At 38.5% G+C, this 18,582-nt stretch overlaps 1 protein-coding gene across 1 annotated transcript in view; it reads right to left on the bottom strand.

Annotated features, from left to right (window-relative positions):
* Window positions 1-245: 245 nt before the first annotated feature.
* LOC122790350 (P2Y purinoceptor 4-like) overlaps window positions 246-18,582 on the bottom strand; it is a 37,745-nt gene continuing 19,408 nt past the window's right edge. Inside the window, exon 2 of the mRNA XM_044057866.1 lies at window positions 246-1,986. Coding sequence (XP_043913801.1) covers window positions 976-1,938 — 963 coding nt within the window. The 5' untranslated portion in view covers window positions 1,939-1,986 and the 3' untranslated portion in view covers window positions 246-975. The remainder of the gene's footprint in view (window positions 1,987-18,582) is intronic.

Raw genomic sequence — 18,582 nt, 5'->3', positions numbered from 1 at the left:
AATTCTGATTTAGAAAAAAAATACATTTCTTGCTCAGTAATTTTACAAATAGTTTTCAAAACATGAGTTTCATAAAATTGTTTCATCTTTAAACTATGCAACTTATTTTGAAAATGCACATCTATAAAGGTTCACATTTTATAATTATAATTTATCTCAAGATGATCATTTTTAAGTTATGCACTGTATACTTAAAAGTGGTATAAAATAAAGAAATAGAATATTTACTCTAAAAGTGAGAAATAAACTTTTATTACGTTTTCAACTGTCAAGCATACCTTTTTTTGTTTTCAAATAATAAAAAGATATAAGTCCAGTTTTATACAGAGCAGCATATAAACAAATGTGTAATGTATAAGGCAATTATGAAACAGAACACCACAAGAATATAATTGAGTAAGAAATATACTCTGTGTAGAAAACTTGTAAATGCAAGGACACTGCTGTATCTCATATTCATCCTTCATTACCATACTCTTTATTCATTTAATAAGCACAATAATAAAATGCCTGATAATCATGTGACGGCTTAAAAGCGTTTTCTGGTAGTAGGACCACTTCACATTTGGTTAGGTGCCTTACTTACACCCTCTCAGTAATTAGAATTTGTACAGTCTTTTATTAGTGACATAAAACATTTAAAAAATGTTTCAACACTATGTTCTACTTTCATAAAAGGCAGTAAGAAACAGAAAATATCTACCATTAAGACTTGTGATTTCATTTTCAGATGCTAGCAGTGTATATGATAAATGTGCACAAAATTAAGAAGCCATTAGGAAACGTAGCACTGTTGGAAAAGTGGGCCATTGGGTATTGCCCAGAGGTTTTTTTTTACCTTACTTCTGGCAGAGAATACATTTATTGTTGACAAAACAGACAAAACCTCTCAAAAACAATGCAGTAAAATATTCACTTAATTGTACTTTAGCTTCATTTGAAAAAAATGGAGTGTATTTGTTTTTTTTTTTGACATCACTTTTTTCTTCTTTTCTTTATATTTTTAAGTGAGGTTCTGAACTGTGCACTAAATGTTTCTGAAGCAAAGCAGTAGAGAATTGGATCGAGGCAGCAGTTTGCTGCAGTCAGTGTCCAGGAGATATAATAGCCCATCTCTACTTTCAACAGTACTTCACAAAAAGAAGGGAACCACATCTTTATGACGACACCAACAGTTCGTGTAATACTCAAAGGTGCAAAACAGATTAGGAAAATAATAAGGGAGACGGTTATCATTTGTAGAGACTTTGTATGCACTGCTTTGTCTTTAACAGGTTTCTTCTTGCAAATAAAGCATCCCAGTATACTGTAACAGACTAGCGAAACAAGAAATGGAAACAAAAAGCTGGGAAGCAGAAATAGAGTATTATATATGAAAAACAATGTGGTCATTTCATTCTGGTGGATGTTAAGGCATTTTATACTGTTATTAATCATAGATGTTTTAAGGAAGATGAACAGGGGGAGACCCTGAACAAAGAGGACTGTCCAGACTACAATGCAAATCCTCTTGATGGCTACAGGGTCCTTCAGTATCGACTTTTTCTTGTAACGGACTACAACAACATATCTGTGCATGCTAATGAGCATTAGGAAGTATATGCTTCCATACAGGTGGGTACTCATTAGGAAAACTTTGAGCTGGCAAAAGATTTGTGGGAAAGGCCAGTGGCCATCTAGCATGAAATAAACAATCATGAAAGGAGCTGCTGGCATCATTATTGCATCTGTTAGAGCCAGGTTAAACTGTAGGATAACCCCTGTTTTCCATTTCTTGATTCGAAAGAAAAATATCCAGAGACTAACGCTGTTGAGAATGCATCCTGCCACAAGGATGGCTATGAGTGAACAGGGCACAGAGATGTGCATTGAATTAGAGCTGCAGTCTGAGATGTTGCCGGTACGATTCATCTTCACTTCTGTATGGTTAGACTCCATCGCTGGAAAGTACGACAGAAAGCGCACGGTTGCGTTGCTGATTCTTCTCTAAATAAAAATAAATGATGTTAGCAAGCAGGACTATGACCACACAATTCTCCTCTCGGCCTCTCTGTTTCTTGTTTCTCTCTCTCTCTGTCTCACTTACACATCTCTTTCAGTACTCTTCTCTCATTCTTTGTCTCTCTGTCCAACTTATTTTCCTTGTTTCGTTCTTACCAATAACCGATATGCTTTTTTACACAGCTATGATTACTAATCTTGAAACGCATAAAGAAGTGACCGTGTACCCCTGAGGTACACAGAGCAATAGCCCTGCATTTTCTGGAATAAGGGTTATGAAAGATCATTGGTGCTTTTCTCTAATAAGTAAACTGTGAGTTTCGTTCTATCATTTCCGTAAGCAAATCTATAAGAATATAAGAGGAGTCAAACATGCATGTTCTAACAATCTGTGCCTGAATGGGTGGCAATTAAAGCACAAGTTGGTCATGGAGGGGAAAAATCCCCATTGCTCTGAGGTACAATAATCTGAGTTGATCAAATAACTAGCTGTAATACAGGGAGCGAAACACCTGAATGTATTTGTGTGGGTGGAGGGGCTTTACTCCCCCCCAGTCCACACACAGTAAAAATCAAAATTAATTTTTCTGATTTTTTTTTTTACAAGAAGTGACATTCTACAAAACAGCTGCTGCACAAAAGTTATATATCTGGATAAAAGAACGTGTCATTCTCTTATTCGACTGTTCTTTATTTCTTATGAGGCTAATACAAGTTTATCACTACTGAAGTTTATGCTGAGGTTGTCTATGTATGTGAGGGTGCAGAGGGATGTACCAGTGCTTTCATACCTTACTGCCCATTTCTTTACTCTTTCTATCTGCCATCTTATGTTGAAACATGTATCTTTACAAATATTTGTCTGTTGCACTAAAGTGTAACTAGATACTGAGAAGTGGAACACATACTTGCAGCAGTCTGGTATAGTTGTCATAGTGCCAAAACCTTAAAGCATCAGTAGTCTAACGTTAATACATTAAAATAAGATGTTAACATGAAATAATTTCATACTATTTTGAAATGTTTTCCTTCTTGCTACATTCTATCCATCTTTTAATTTTTTTAATTGGGCAGCACATTGGTGCAGTAGTTAACGTCACCTCACAGCAAGTGGTTTTCAAGTTCAATTCATGGCTAAGGTGCCTTCTGTGCAGAGTCAGCATGTCGTCCCTGCCTTCAGGTGGGTTTCCTCCTGGTGCTCTGGTTTCCTCCCACATTCCAAAGACATGTGTCTGGAGTGTTTCTCCCCAGGCCTCCACTGAAAATAGGCTCTGGCCTAGTCAGACGTCCCGATCAACAAATGTTACATAAATAAATAAACAAACATTGGGCAATTATACAACAATGTACTAGAATGACCACTGCTAGCCTTTGTGTTATTTCTATGACAGCCATCCTCTGTTTGTAGAATGGCATGAAACTGTATGTATGCATTTATATCCATTTGTTGACCAAGAATAATCAAACTGAGCTAAAAGCCATTTTCAGTTCAGGCCCTGGGAGAAAAGCTCCACAGTTACATAACAGAAGTAACAAAAATCAACTGTACATGGATTTTCTTAAGTGCATATACAAAACTATTACAAAATATATATGTACATAAACAGAAATATCAATAATGAAGGTTACAGGTTAGTACACTGACAGGATATGGCAACAGTTAAATAAATGGTTAATAATGTAACTAATATAGTTAAAGGAGGAAGGGAAGAAGTTGGGATGGATAGGGGTTGGAAAACAATGCATGTAGATGAAATTCAAGTACAAAGACAAGTCCAAGATAAAGGTAGATAGGCGTTTAGGTTGCACTGAAATGTTTTATGCTTACTTTCATGTGTAAGATCTGGGGGAATGGAATTCCACAGCTTGGCTCCACAAACAGAGTATAAAGAGTTACCAAAGTGGTTGTTTGATATTACAGCTTCTATGAGGTTTTGGGTTTAAGATCTTAGGTCTCTGCGAGGCATAGATTTTGGAAGTAAGTTACAGATGGGTGGGCATCTGCTGGGTTCATATAGAAGTTTGTGTGGGTTTTATAACTGATTATATGTTAAAAAGTGTCTTAGCTCCAGCCAATTAATCACATGAAGCACGTTAGAGTGATGGGTTTTCTTGGGGGGCATTAGCACCATATTTTGCAATTTTATTGTATATTTGCTATGTTCTTGTTTGACAAGATGCTTGCATCCCACCTTCTACCTCTTAATCTCTTATTATGGTCCATTCCACTACTCTTTTTATTTTAATCTTACTTAAACAAGCCTTTGATCAGCTGCTGTTATAAATTGGAGTGAAGTATTGCCCTGAACTGTTCACTGTGAATATAATAATTTATTTTCAGCTTAGCATTGCAGTCTTGTACTTTTTTACTAAGAAGCTCCATTGGTAAGTTGCCTGGTCATGGATTTAGTGTTGCAATTGTCATTTCCACCTTCCTTGTCCTAGACAGGGCATGCTTACTTCTGCATATTTTGTTCTTTATCAAATATTTTTATTCCCATCTATAAATACTCTTCTACAACTACCGTTCATTTTGCAAACCTTAACAGAAGCCTTTCCACCCTTTGTTTCCAGTGACTTGGACCTGTCTGCTGTCTAAAATAAAGAACATTACTGAACGCTTCCCAATCAAAACAAAAATTCTTACCCACTTTCTGAACGAGTTTGAGTGTAAATGCTTTAGAGATAGTGGTTAATCAGTATACTAGTTACTTTTTAGTACCACCTCTGCCGATCTCCACTATGAAAATTATATACTCCCTTCCTCTTTTTCCTTTCCACACATCTTCCCATTTTTATAGGTAAATCTCCTCCTATATAATTCACCTGGCCAAGTATTGGTTCATACATTAGTCCTCTTTACTAATTCCGATCTCTCCCTTTACTCATCGGCTTCATTCTCCATAACAAGTTTTACTCAACTCAGAGTTCATTCCTTCATTTCTCTGGGTTAAACATTTCACAGCCTGGCTACTTCAGATCTCTTGTTCTAGTTTTCATCCCCTGCCACTAGGTCTTCCAGATGGCCTACCTGGCCATTTTTAGCCAGGGTCTAATCACTGCATTCATTCTTCTCTCCCTACCTATACCTAGTTAAGACTTTTCTTTCATTTCTTTGTGCTGTTCTTCTCAGTTTACACTTTTCTTTGTGAAAACCTTTTCTCTACCTACATCTCTCTTCCCATATTGCATAGCAGTATCTGCATGCTGTTGGTTATAGTTGCCTTAATATGTATAAAGTTGTTCATTGCCTGTTACTGACCTTTGTCAATATGCTTTCCCCTATAATGTATTGGCTTGATCAATATTTGAAGATGTGCATGTCACAGAACAACACAGTGACTTAATCTACACGTAAAATTGTACAATTATGATTTACCTTACATATGCCTTTGACCAGAATAGTAAAGATTTTGCCTGACTCTGGCCTGGATCATACAGAAAAGGATTCTTATACGCTTCTCATTTCAATCAGTCAATGAACAAACAAACAAATTAATTAAATAAGCAGATAAATAAATATTTGCATTTATTGCTTTTCAAAAAACATTTGTCATTGCAAGGATTGTAGCTGCAACATGCTGAGCAAGATAAACTAGACCTCCCTAGTCCTGGCATCAGTTTCCATCTTACTCTGCAGAATCACTAGGTCCTCAAAGGCACACTGAGACATATAGCCTGTGTTGTTTCTCCTTCCTTTTTCTAATGGTGGTGCCTCACGCACCTTCCATGAAAGTCATCTTTAAAGTACCTTCATAATTTATCCAAGCCACATCACCTGATTCCAGCCAACCCAAGAGGGGCAGCATATTTCCTATGAGATTCTTAAAGGCTGCTGAGTTCCTCACACTCTCACAGAAAATGAGGTCAGCAACTGTCCAAAGAAATCACATTTTTTTCACTTATATTCTCTGCTGCATCTTATTCACTATGCAAAGCTTGCTACCATAGGTGATAATGTGGATCTAGACTGACCAGTAAACTGAGAGTGTTGTGCTATAAATCAGTTCTTGTTTTATCACAACTGTCCAATAAAATGTGAGCTGAAATGCTGCTACACCTTACAGTGATAGATTGCCAGATCTCCTTCATGTGACTCACTAACAAGACTCCAAGATATTTAATCTCCTCTCCTTCTAGTAAGCTGACACACACACACGCAGGAATGATTTATTCTTTTCCTGAACAGAACTATAGCCTCAGGTCGGAGGTGCTGATATTTGCCACAGACATTTCACAGCTAGAAACAAACCTCTCCAGTGCACACAATAGATGGCTGACAGTTGAGGTTAAGAGGATAGCATTCCCTACAAATAAAAAATGCATTTTTATGTCCACAAACTGTGTAGTCCCCAAACTCAGATTACCTTGATATCCTGTCTGCAAAAAAACAGACACAATGGGACATACATTTTACAGCTTTGCAGAGCCCTGAGCCCATACTGAAGATATTGAAGATATAACAACACTGGGAATGTGAAAAAAAAACTTCTGCTCCTGAAATACAGGGATGGAATGAAAGGCAGCAATAGCCCTAGGACCCCATAGTGTTGGACCACCTCCCACAAGGCATTCCAGGGTACACGATTGCATGCCTTCTGTAGTTCCATAAAGAACATGTAGACAGTACTGACAAACTCTCAAGATCCTTCTGATATATGTATATCTCTGCAAGGACAGATCCATTGTTCCATGGTCATGATGGATGCTGTATAGCTACTTATGCAAAAGATCAGAGGCTGATCTATTGCTCTCTCATTTCTTGGACAAGCTCTTCATTCCAGTACTCTGGCATAAGCTGTTCCGGGGGGGGGGGGGCTAAGGATTGTGATCCCTCTCCTTTTGGAACAGATGTTTCTGTCCTCTTTTTTGAAAATATAGAGTATCACTGCACTATGCTTGACTTGACTTGACTTTCTGTCTCCACCTTTTGTGCAACACTGAAAACCAGCTTTATATCCAACTCCTTCAGCACTTTTATCTGAATTTATACACTCTCATACTGTTGCCACCAGAGAACTCTGTAATTATCAAATTCAGCTCATCTAACAAATTGATCTCGCTTCCGCCAGCTGCTTTTGGCACTGTTTTTTCCAAGTAGAGCATGTCTACTTCAGTAGTTCCACAAAATATTTCCTCCACTTCCAAACAACATGCACAAATGAGATGAGTTTTTATCCAGTTACCGAGAACATTATGGACAATGTCCCAACCTACTCAGAGTCAGTGGATGGCTTGCAAAAACCTCTGTGATGTCACCTCAAAATCCTATCCTAGGGCTCCACCGGACTCCTACTGTTTTAGGCCTTCACTTCAGTGACTGTCACAACTGCTGCCTTCATAACCTGTCAGTATCCATCAGTTAAATCAATAGACACCCCACCCTTCTCAAATGAGCACTGCATGGAAAGACACTTTCTTTAACTTAATGGTTTCCCTCACTGCTGGTGATAACCAGTGGGTTCTGCTTGTCCTGTCATCCTAGGTGCTGTCCACTTTTAAGCTGTAGCTCCTTTTTACTGCCACAGTATTTCAGATCTTGAGCAGTGCCTGTTTTTACAGAGTTCTCTTTATCCCCTCCACCAAATGGGGTAAAATCTGAGAAGGCAGTTCAACTGATCTTGCAGAACCTTCACTACATATAGGTTTCCTGCATCTGTCCAGATGCTGTCTTGGTCATCTGACCCAAATTGCCACCAAGTGGTGATATTATGACAGCTCAGCACTTATCTTGATAGAAATGCCCATAACTTATAGCCTCAGGTCTGATGACATGACAGCAGAGTTGATCATCAGTCTTTGGTCCAAGGTGCTAGTATTAAGTAGATGTCTGGGTATCCTTGTTTTCAGACATGGTATTTGTTATATATGATCCACGACCAGCACAAAAGTCCAGGAAACACTTCTCTACTCAAGTTCAGATCAGACAAGCCATTTTTTCCAGATATGTCACACTAGACAATTTCATTATTTTGACTTCAGTAGAGGTAAAGTCTTCTGCATGGACAAGAGTGTCATCAGGTGGAGCTCTACCAATATTGTATAGTTGCCAAGAAGGCTAAAATACTCTAAATAGCAGTTAGGTTCATATTCACCAGCAAGAACCTGAGTTTTCCTTTCTGCAACTTGTAGTAACATTGTGACGACCCTCTGATTTAATGGCACAAACTACAATTGTAGAGAACTGAGTTAGAGCTTGTGAACATTCTGCCATCTGCCTAGGGCCTCCCGCAAGTGCAATTCTAGAGCAGAAGTTAGAAATTATCCCTAAATCAAGAAGTCTGTCTCCAGAAACAGTGCTTGAACAGAGATATAACCAACTATATCTAGCTAGTACTTTCAACACCCTCCCCCAGAAGCTATGGCATCTTCCCAACATTAAAGTGATATTCTATGCTCCAATAATCAGTGTCTATTGTGATGGTCTGAGCCATCCTAATCTTGTCCAGATCTGCCTGATTGCTATTTGACTGGCATCATATCAGACCTCCAACCTTTTCCTTGTGTTTGTGGTAAACACACATACAGACTCTTTGCAGTTGTTTTGGAGTGAACCTGTTTGGCCTATATGGGGCACCTAGCCACCATGTACTTGGTAAAAAACACCCTCATGTTTGGCTATAGCCAAAAATCCTGGTATTTATGATTTTGCTCAACGTCTCTGAGTCTTTAAATGAACCATCACATGGATCACATTTTAGATCTTTCTTTGATTCCTAATGTTTGACCAACTTGGCAAGGATGTCCCTACCATGAACACAAAGCTCCAGACAACATAGCTAAGAGGATCACAGCCATGTAAGACCCTCTAGCAGTACAAGGTTACAATACCAGAAGGAGTGTGGTATCTCACATTGTCTGACACTCTTCTCATACCAATTTGGGAGGGACTCTATAATAGACACAACACTCCAGACAACATTACTCGAACAACCAAAGGGGCATCAAACCTTTCAGTATAACAAGGTCATGATCCTTGTTGGGTTGAGTCAAGATCTCAGGAGTGGTGCTACAATTTCAGAAGGAAAATCATGATCCTGGAAGACTGGGGGTGTCACCTGCTAAGGAAGGAATTTTCTTGGCTTGCTTTTGTTTGCCTTACTTCAGTCCCCACTTTCTAGTACTGTCTGCTTGTTGTCATTTTTGCCTGTGGTGAGTCATGCAGTACCATAGTCTCTGATAGCCAGGGGTGCTTTTACTTCTACCTTATGACCACCTTCATACTTTCTAGATATGATGCTAAGTATTTTACCCTTCATTGTACTTTCCAATATGAGCAGAGTGAAGCCATCTTCATTTAGTACACCTATGTTCTCATGTTATTTCCCAAGTTTAGATGCAAGAATGTCATTGTCTGATTTTCAGAGACTAAAGTTTCTGAATAGCACAGCTTTACTTTTTTTGCCTGAAGATTTTTTTGTGTATCACTCTTTGTTCATCTCTCAATCAGTATATTGCACCCCCCCCACACACACACACACATCTCACCCTTCTTTTCCTCTCTTGATTGTTAGGCTGCTAACATTTGAGGGCTCTTGAGGACTCCCTCATCACTGTATTATTTCTGTATCATTAACCACCTGACATTTCACTCTACACCTAACAAAAAGAGCTGTTTCCTCCCCCTATATCTGCTTCCTTTCTTCTGTCTAAACAACTCACATTTCAAGATTCCTATGCCCCAGCTGCTTCTTTTATTTATCCTGGTTCCTGTTACACCTGCACTGCTGCTTCACCATCACATTACTATTTGAAGCCCCACTGTGCTCCATCCTAAACTCCTGGCATCATTTAGCATAACCATGTCCTCTTATTGCCAGATTCACCTGTTCATTTGTTTTTTTGTCCTTCCCGCATCCCTCTCACTCTTCATAGTTTCTAGCTCATACCCTTTGACCCAGTTGTTCACATTCATGCCCTTTAACCCAGTTGCTCACACTCATGCCCTTTGACCCAGTTGTTCACACTCTTGTCTCTTGCACTTTCATTATCTGCCTTTATTCATGACTTCATTACTTTCCTGCCTGCTGCCATTTGTGTCTGTTTAACCTAGTCTCACTTCTGCCCTTTATTTAGCCTCAGTACCCTGGATCTATATTAGTTAATTGAAAGACATCTTCATTGACACCAAACTATCGAAATTCACTTTCGCGATTTTCAGAATTTTACCCAGGGCAATGAAACAATTGTCCCATAGCACAATGGATCACAGAATGCACTAAATCAAACCCACCCAAGTGGAGGCTTTGCCCCCCCCACCCCCCTAACTACATATACCAACTCTGAGATTGCACTACAGTGGGGAAAAAGGACAAAGTTGTGGAGTTGGCCAGCTGCTTCCTTACCCTGGCAAAAATTCTGTGAATTGCGGAAGTGAATTTCGGCGGTTTGGTGTCAATGGAGAGGAGTTCGATGGAGATGTCTTTCGATGAGCTAATACAGACTCCAGTACCCCTTATTCCTTCCACCTTAAGTTTAAAGGTATAATGATCTTGCTGTACCATGTTGTTCCAGGTTTTTACAAAGCTGTCCTACCTGCTGCAAGATGAACTACACTGATGGTATAGAAGTACTCCATTTGAAGTACGTCTCTCCCATTCACCGTAAGTCCAGATACATATGCTTTGGTTCATTTTTTTAAGTTAGGAATTGTAATTCCTGATCTCATTCTTCCATGTTGTGAAATGGGCATTGATATCATCTTTTAAAAGACTACTGTCCACTGCATCTGCTGGCATGTATGCAGCTACCAGTACAAAGGCATTAGTACTCACATGTCCTACATTGTGTGAACACCTCCTACCATTTATCATGTCTCCTGGCCTATCCCACAAACCTCTGTCCGTGGGTAGTTCTCACTGTCACTTGATTAGTCCATTCTAACTTTCCAGCCTACCTGACAGTCTCTGTGATCCAGCCTTCAGTCACTGGTGCTATCTTTCCTTCCTCACCTTTTATCACTGCCACAGTTCTGTCGAGGCTGCTTAGCCTTCTTCACCTACTATCCTCACTGCAGTTTTGTTTAAGCTGCCTGTGTGTACTGTCCAGCTTCTTAAGGTATCCCCTACCTGTCTGCAGCACTTGTGAAGCTGCCTGTTTTCCTAGCTTTGATCTTCTCTTCAAATATGTATGGCAATCTAATACACCCTGCCTCTTTTACCTCCATGCTGTTTTTGCCTCTCCTGCTCCTCCTTCTACTAGTAATACCCTTCACATCTATTGCAGTCTTTCCCTACAGTGTCACATATGGCATTTCCCCCCCCCCTCCCTCTTTAATGTCTTTCTTGTGTTTTGCTCACTTTCTGGACTCCTCTAGCTTCGGTCTCCATCTGTTTTTACTCCCCTTACTTCCACATTCTCTGTCCTGGCTCTGTGCTTTAGCCTAATCTACTTTTTATCTCCTGCCACTCCGTATGCCCAGGCTCTGTTATCTCCTCGCCTACCAGCCTTCAGCTAACTAACACAAGCATTGAATTCCCCTGTTATCCCCATTAGCTGAACTATCTCTCCATTTAGCATCCTCAAGACCCTCATTTAGTCTCATCTTGAAATTGTATAACTAGGGAACTAACATTCAGGTTTGGTACAAGGTTTTATCTGCTTTGAGAAATATTCAACAAATTCTTTAGCTTCTCTGGCACTAACTATTATAAACTGGCTGTCATGGTAAGTGAAATAAAAGCACCAAGTTTCTTTATCCTTGAAATATGATTTATTTATTTCTAAGCACTCTTTGGGTTTTCAAGGACAAAAGTGTTCCTTCGATTAAAAGAAATTCTGCTTTAATTTTGAACTTTTACTTAGCAATTTGTACATTCATTGTTCAGTTCATGCAGTGCATTGGTTCAGGACTTTATAGACCTACCAAGCAGGCCCTTTACTCACACCAAAGGTATTCTTAAGCTCAGAATTTAGCCATGGAACAGTTTGGGCTCTGGCTCTTTTTGTAAAGAGGTGATGATAACTGTCTTGAAGGTACAGAATAGTAGTTAATATTGCTTCTAGGGTTGTGTTACAGTTTGTCTGCATAGCGACAGGTGGTGATATATGTGTTTCCTCTACGTGTTAAAATTGGATGGAATTTGTCAATCCAGTTTAGTCAAACCCTAGCTCTGTTGAACAGCATGCAATGTTTTGAGTGAGATAGCATAATTATGGAAATATGCGAGGTAAGGAATTTTCTTCTTAATCTTACAGATGCATGATACTGCAGTTAGTGCATTTAAGATCCAGGGTATGAAGAATGTTGGTGTTAGGGGTTGCTCTGCTGCAAAATCTGTGTGTGTGTGTGTGTGTGTGTGTGTGTGTGTGTGTGTGTGTGTGTGTGTGTGTGTGTGTGTGTGTGCGTGTGTGCGTGTGTGCGTGTGTGTGTGTGTGAACCTCACCTTTATCCACTCAGTCAGCATTAGTCAGATCAAGGAATTACTATGAATCCTAACAAAAGATCAGTATCTAGTGATAAATGCAGTGAGGAAAGCAAGTTGTTTGTCTTTAATATGTTATGTACTGTGACTGACAATGCTACATTCCTATAAATGTCATTCCACTCTTTCAGTATCCATTTAATGAAGAAGTACTTCCTTATGTTCCCCTAAACAACAAATTTCCCTTAAATCCTAAGCCCTGTGTCTTGAGATAACTTGTTACTTCCATGCCTAGTTCTTTTCATTGTATTTGTAGGAAATATTGTAGGGGTTCTGGAATGTTACGTTATGCTACTGTACTCTCTGTATTCCTGCAAAGCAGAACTGGATACCGCATTCTAGGTGCCAGGTCTCCAATTATTTACAAAGAAAGACAACAATTTCCTCTTCTCTTTCAGGGGGAGTTCATTTGTATCATTCATTTGCAATCAAAACAATTAGTTACAGTGTGTGTAATTGTCACTGTACACAAATTTTTCTGATTTATACTAGGCTGGCATGAAATGGCCCATATGGATTAGTGCTGTACTCTAGTTAAAAAAAAACTTACATAAAACAAATTCTCAACTGTAAAGAACAACTGAAGCAAACAGTCAGTCAAACATTAGCTAATTTTATGACTGGCCTACAAGTGAACTCTACAACGATGGGGAAATGGATTGCTCCATAGCTGAAGAGTATGAAAGAAATACCTTACACTAATAAAGGTGGTACATGGGTAAATAACAAGGAACAAAATAAAATGAATCCTGTTACCACCGCCACGGCTATAACTGTTAAAACCACTCCATTGACCAAAGGGATATAAACGCTGCTGAACCATAAAACAAATTTAGTCATCCCTTTTCAAACATTTGAAAAGGGTCGACTAATTTTGTTTTATGGTTCAGCAACGTTTTATATTTCTTTGGTGAATAAAGTGGTTTTAACAGTTATAGCCATGGTGGTGGTAACAGGATTCATTTTATTTTGTTCATAGTTGAAGAGTAGGTCACATAGGGTCATGTGAGAGATGTAAATAGGTAAGAGGTTAAACATGAGTTGTAGCGCTGCCAATTTAATCAGCTCTACTTTCAGACTGCCCACCGTTGTAAAAAACAAGACCATCTGGCATGCATTGAAACTATGAATGAGGCTAAATATGTTAATTACCAAAAAAACACAAAGACATATTAACATCTTCCTTTTTCAAAAACAAAAGATTTTTCCTCTTGAAGTAAATTATTAAACAATTATATATAACCAAGTCTCATATAACAACTTTAATATTATACACTTTAAATGTCACTTCAATAACTGATCAGTAAACAGTCCTTCAATTTCAGTTCAATAACCTTTTGTATAGTTAATTGGTTTTGCGTTCAGTTTTTGAAAAAAAAAAAAAGTAAGGTGGTTTATAGAGCTAATGTCACTATACTAAGTTTATTCATCTATTGACTGTTTTCACAGGTCATCTGCACTCTAATTTTGTTCAGGAAATGTTTCCTTGAATACCACCTATGGTACAGGAAATGTTTCCTTGGATGCCACCTATGGTACAGGAAATGTTTCCTTGGATACCACCTATGGTATTTTTGTGCTCACTTCTATGGATACCTCAGGAGTTAGATGGCATCACAAACCCTCTCTGGTTTTCTGACAGTCATTTTCCGGCACATTCATTCTGATGCCTCCTGTTCCCTCTAAACAAATTTCTGTCAGCAATTTGAATTTCAAATGACCTTAGTGTCTCATAATGATTCAGAGCAGCAACTTCTGGTTATTTCGGCCTGAATATCTTCTAAATTATTACTTTATTTCCTTCTTGTCTGCGGACGAACATCTAACATACTGATCATAAAATGCCTTTTGTAATTGAATTACAGTCTCTCCAGGTCCTGGATTTGTTTTTTGAGGTTAGCTAATAAGGAGGAATTAAAATGTTTCCCTTAAACCAGTAAGTTAATTATTTTTTGGTCCCTTCCACAACTGACTTTCACAGAGCTAGAGAAGGGGACAACACTAATGCAGCCAGAAATAAACCTTCTCTGAGAGACGGGCATGCAATGAAAGATCATACAGGTCACAGATGCATCATATGTATGCTCCCACAACTGAAACTAAGCAGCATTTTTATGACAGTGGCACCATCCTCCAACTTCCACTAGAAGTGTCTGGATACTGTAGCCCTCCCAAGAAGGAGAGTGAATGTCAACTACTCACTCCTTCTTTTCCCAGTCAGTCATCAGGAATTCTTCATTTTACTATATGATCCATAAGTAAATGAGAAGGTAACAAGACAATGTCTTGCAGTGGAGTACTTCTAAAGTCCAAAAAAGCTAAGTAGTAATCCACATAACATGCACTGTTAGTGCTTCATTATTTCCTCATGTAGGTCTTGACAGACCGCATTACTATCTAGAATTGCCCACTAGACTGTATATAATTTAGACTAAAGATAATCTACTGAAATTCCCATTGTTCCAAAAAATGTTAAACTTTCTGTTTGCATACTGTGATACATTACTTGACACAACCACTTCTGGAATACCATGCCTTGAAAATATGCCATCCATTTCATTGATGTATAGCATAGTTTACTGTCATGACCTTTGGAAACTTCAAGTAAGTGAAATAACAGATCAAATATCCACAGTTGTCATCATGAACTGTATATACTCCAGTCTCACTTCATATTCCGCCTAGAAATGAATACAAAATCATTTCTTCTCTTGGATTATTGTTGTGATAAGCTTAATGCACAGTGTAGTTTTGAACCTCCTGTTGTACCTTTACAGATACCTGGTCAAAATAACATATCACAGCATCTTTATTTGTACTTCACAGCTCCCACATGAGACTCATGTATCCAGGAGCAGCCTTAGGTCAACTGGTGACCTAGGCAAAAGGGCCCCATGGCGCCCCCCACCACACCACCTGGTGCCCCCATCCTGATCTACCCACACCAACTAAAAGCTGGAAAAGCGCCCCTGCTAGAGTGGCACCCTAGGCGGCCACCTAGTTGGTCTATCCCTAAAGCCAGCTATGCATGTATCCCTGTCCACATTAACATCTTTAACTAACTTGGACCTATCAGTCCATAAGTTTAAAACACTAAGCCTTTTACGCCTCTACTCTTTCTTTACATCAAAGCAATGTCTGTTATTTCCTCATGGCATTCTTTTATTCTGGTCATTCTTTCATTACCACTTCTTGTAGAATTTGGATTTTAGGATCACCCTCAATATATTTCAGAACCTCCTTTAATTTTCCTCATCCGCTAACATTTGTGAAATTATTCATTTAACACAACATTTCTTCTCCAACTAAATCTTCTTGGTACTCTGGCAAATGTGCAACACTCGGCATTTTTGTATTATATATTTCTTTTCTTGGCTTGTACGACATATAAACTTCTGATAACAGTGCAGGCTCTATCTGAATATGATTAATTCCTGGCAAACATCCCAGGCCTGTAGAATATATCTAATGAAGCAAAGTATTACTCTGCAAGCTTGCATTACATTTTTTACTAGTCTGAATACTTACATTACAATTTCCTTTCACTATGCTAAGCTTTTGGCAGATTAAAGGAACCAAAATGGCTAAAGCTTCTATTCTGTCTGAAAATTAATCTTACAGATTTTGTTTCATATTCAGAAGTAAATACTTTCTGATTCAATGGTTTTATATGATAATGACTTTAAGTCGGCAATTTGTTCATAGATGGCTTCAGTGGACCTTTGCTAAAATAGGTTCTGCCTATTTGGACCTCCCAATTAATTAGGATAAACAAGCAAATTAATAAATAAGCAAAAAAAAAAAAAAACAGAAAACTAGGAATAAATGATACCACTCTGGGACCCTGTCAAAGACTATCCAACTTTTGATTAGCGTCTTGTCAAATACCATATCAGCTTGATGAATAAGTCTGAGTAGGCTTCATACACAAACTCTTCCTTGTCAACTTCTCTGGATACCTGAGCAAAAAGCTTTACTACATTCATCTGATGTGACTAACTTGCTTTGAATCCATGCTTCCTTAGGTCACTCACTTGATTTGAATCCATGCTTCCTTAGGTGACTCACTTGATTTGAATCCATGCTTCCTTAGGTGACTGTCTTGCTTTGAATCCATGCTTCCTTAGGTGACTCACTTGCTTTGAATCCATGCTTCCTTAGGTGACTCACTTGCTTTGAATCCATGTTTCCTTAGGTGACTTTCTTGCTTTGAATCCATGCTTCCTTAGGTGACTGTCTTGCTTTGAATCCATGTGTCTTTAGGTGACTGCCTTGCTTTGAATCCATGCTTCCTTAGGTGACTGTCTTGCTTTGAATCCATGCTACCTTAGGTGACTGTCTTGCTTTGAATCCATGCTTCCTTAGGTGACTCACTTGCTTTGAATCCATGCTTCCTTAGGTGACTGTCTTGCTTTGAATCCATACTTCCTTAGGTGACTGTCTTGCTTTGAATCCATGCTTCCTTAGGTGACTGTTTTGCTTTGAATCCATGCTTCCTTAGGTGACTCACTTGCTTTGAATCCATGTTTCCTTAGGTGACTGTCTTGCTTTGAATCCATGCTACCTTAGGTGACTGTCTTGCTTTGAATCTTGCTTTGAATCCATGCTTCCTTAGGTGACTCACTTGCTTTGAATCCATGTTTCCTTAGGTGACTGTCTTGCTTTGAATCCATACTTCCTTAGGTGACTGTCTTGCTTTGAATCCATGCTTCCTTAGGTGACTGTTTTGCTTTGAATCCATGCTTCCTTAGGTGACTCACTTGCTTTGAATCCATGTTTCCTTAGGTGACTGTCTTGCTTTGAATCCATGCTTCCTTAGGTGACTGTTTTGCTTTGAATCCATGCTTCCTTAGGTGACTCACTTGCTTTGAATCCATGCTTCCTTAGGTATTGAGCTACAGTGGCTTGCAAATGTGCAAACATTCTTTGCTGCCAAAGTGATTCCACGATTTCTCAACTACTGAGGTCAAACTGACTCTGTCTTGTTCCCACTTACGTGAAAGTAAACTGTATCTGCCCTCTTCTGATGCATTTTAACCACCAGGAGATTACTAAAAGGGGAGTTACTTCTGTAATTAATTCTGCCTTCAGGTAATAAAGGGCAGTTACTTATGTCACTAATTTTCTCTTTGGTTCTCAAACTGTTTTTGGGTGAATTGCACCAGTCTTCATGGCCTTGTGCATCATTTGCTTACTACTTTTTAAACTTTTTTAAAAATTCCATTCTGCATGTTTATAAGATCATAGACTCTTTTTCCCTTATATGAACAGACACAGTTTCACCTGTTCATATGTGAATATTACCAACTCTACCTCTCTACCTAATTTAAAAATGGCCCCTTGCGAATGAACAAGGATTTGCCACCATTTATCAAGTACTACTTTCCAAACCTAGTAAAATTACTGCAGTTCATTATTAACTTTCATCTAGTCAGCTAAACAGAAAATTATGGAGGGTTTCAAAACCATTCCGTTATTATTAACCAGTTGTAACTCCCACTCAGTGCTTAAAAGGTCTGAATTGCTAAATTCTAGACAAATTACAGCATTCTGTGGATAAGATTCCCCCTTATATAAACAATGTCCAGAATATTATTACGTCTCTCTTCAGAGACAAATTACAGCATTCGGTGGATAAGATTCCCCCTTATATAAACAATGTCCAGAATATTATTACGTCTCTCTTCAAAGACAAATTACAGCATTCAGAGGATAAGATTCCCCCTTATATAAAAAATGTCCAGAATATTATTACGTCTCTCTTTGGTTGACCTACTGTTTGCCTATAGCCAGTGATTAATGCTTTACCCAAAATATTTTATCCAAAATGCTTGATGAACAATAAGGTACCCAACAGACATTTGGTAAGTTTAGGTCCCCAGCTAGAACAGCAACTCCTTTGTGAGATAACTCATATAAACTTATTGATAATATTGTTACAAGCATCACCAGCTAATCTTACACTTTTATAGAATATTTTCCAGTGGTAACGTTAACACACATAATCTCTAACATTTAATTTTCTCTTAGTATGTAATGGAAAACTTCCTCCACATAAACTGACATCCCACCTGATTGTTTGTTCCTAAGATTATGGAAACCTTGGAATTCTGTCAGGAACACTGGAGACTTTGTCTGGCTAAACTATGTTTTGATA

The sequence above is a fragment of the Protopterus annectens genome, chromosome 16.part0 (genome assembly GCF_019279795.1).
Source record: "Protopterus annectens isolate FY-2018-M chromosome 16.part0, PAN1.0, whole genome shotgun sequence".
NCBI lineage: Eukaryota > Metazoa > Chordata > Ceratodontiformes > Protopteridae > Protopterus > Protopterus annectens.
Note: the sequence above shows the minus strand (reverse complement) of the source record. Positions and strands in the feature narration are given on the sequence as shown.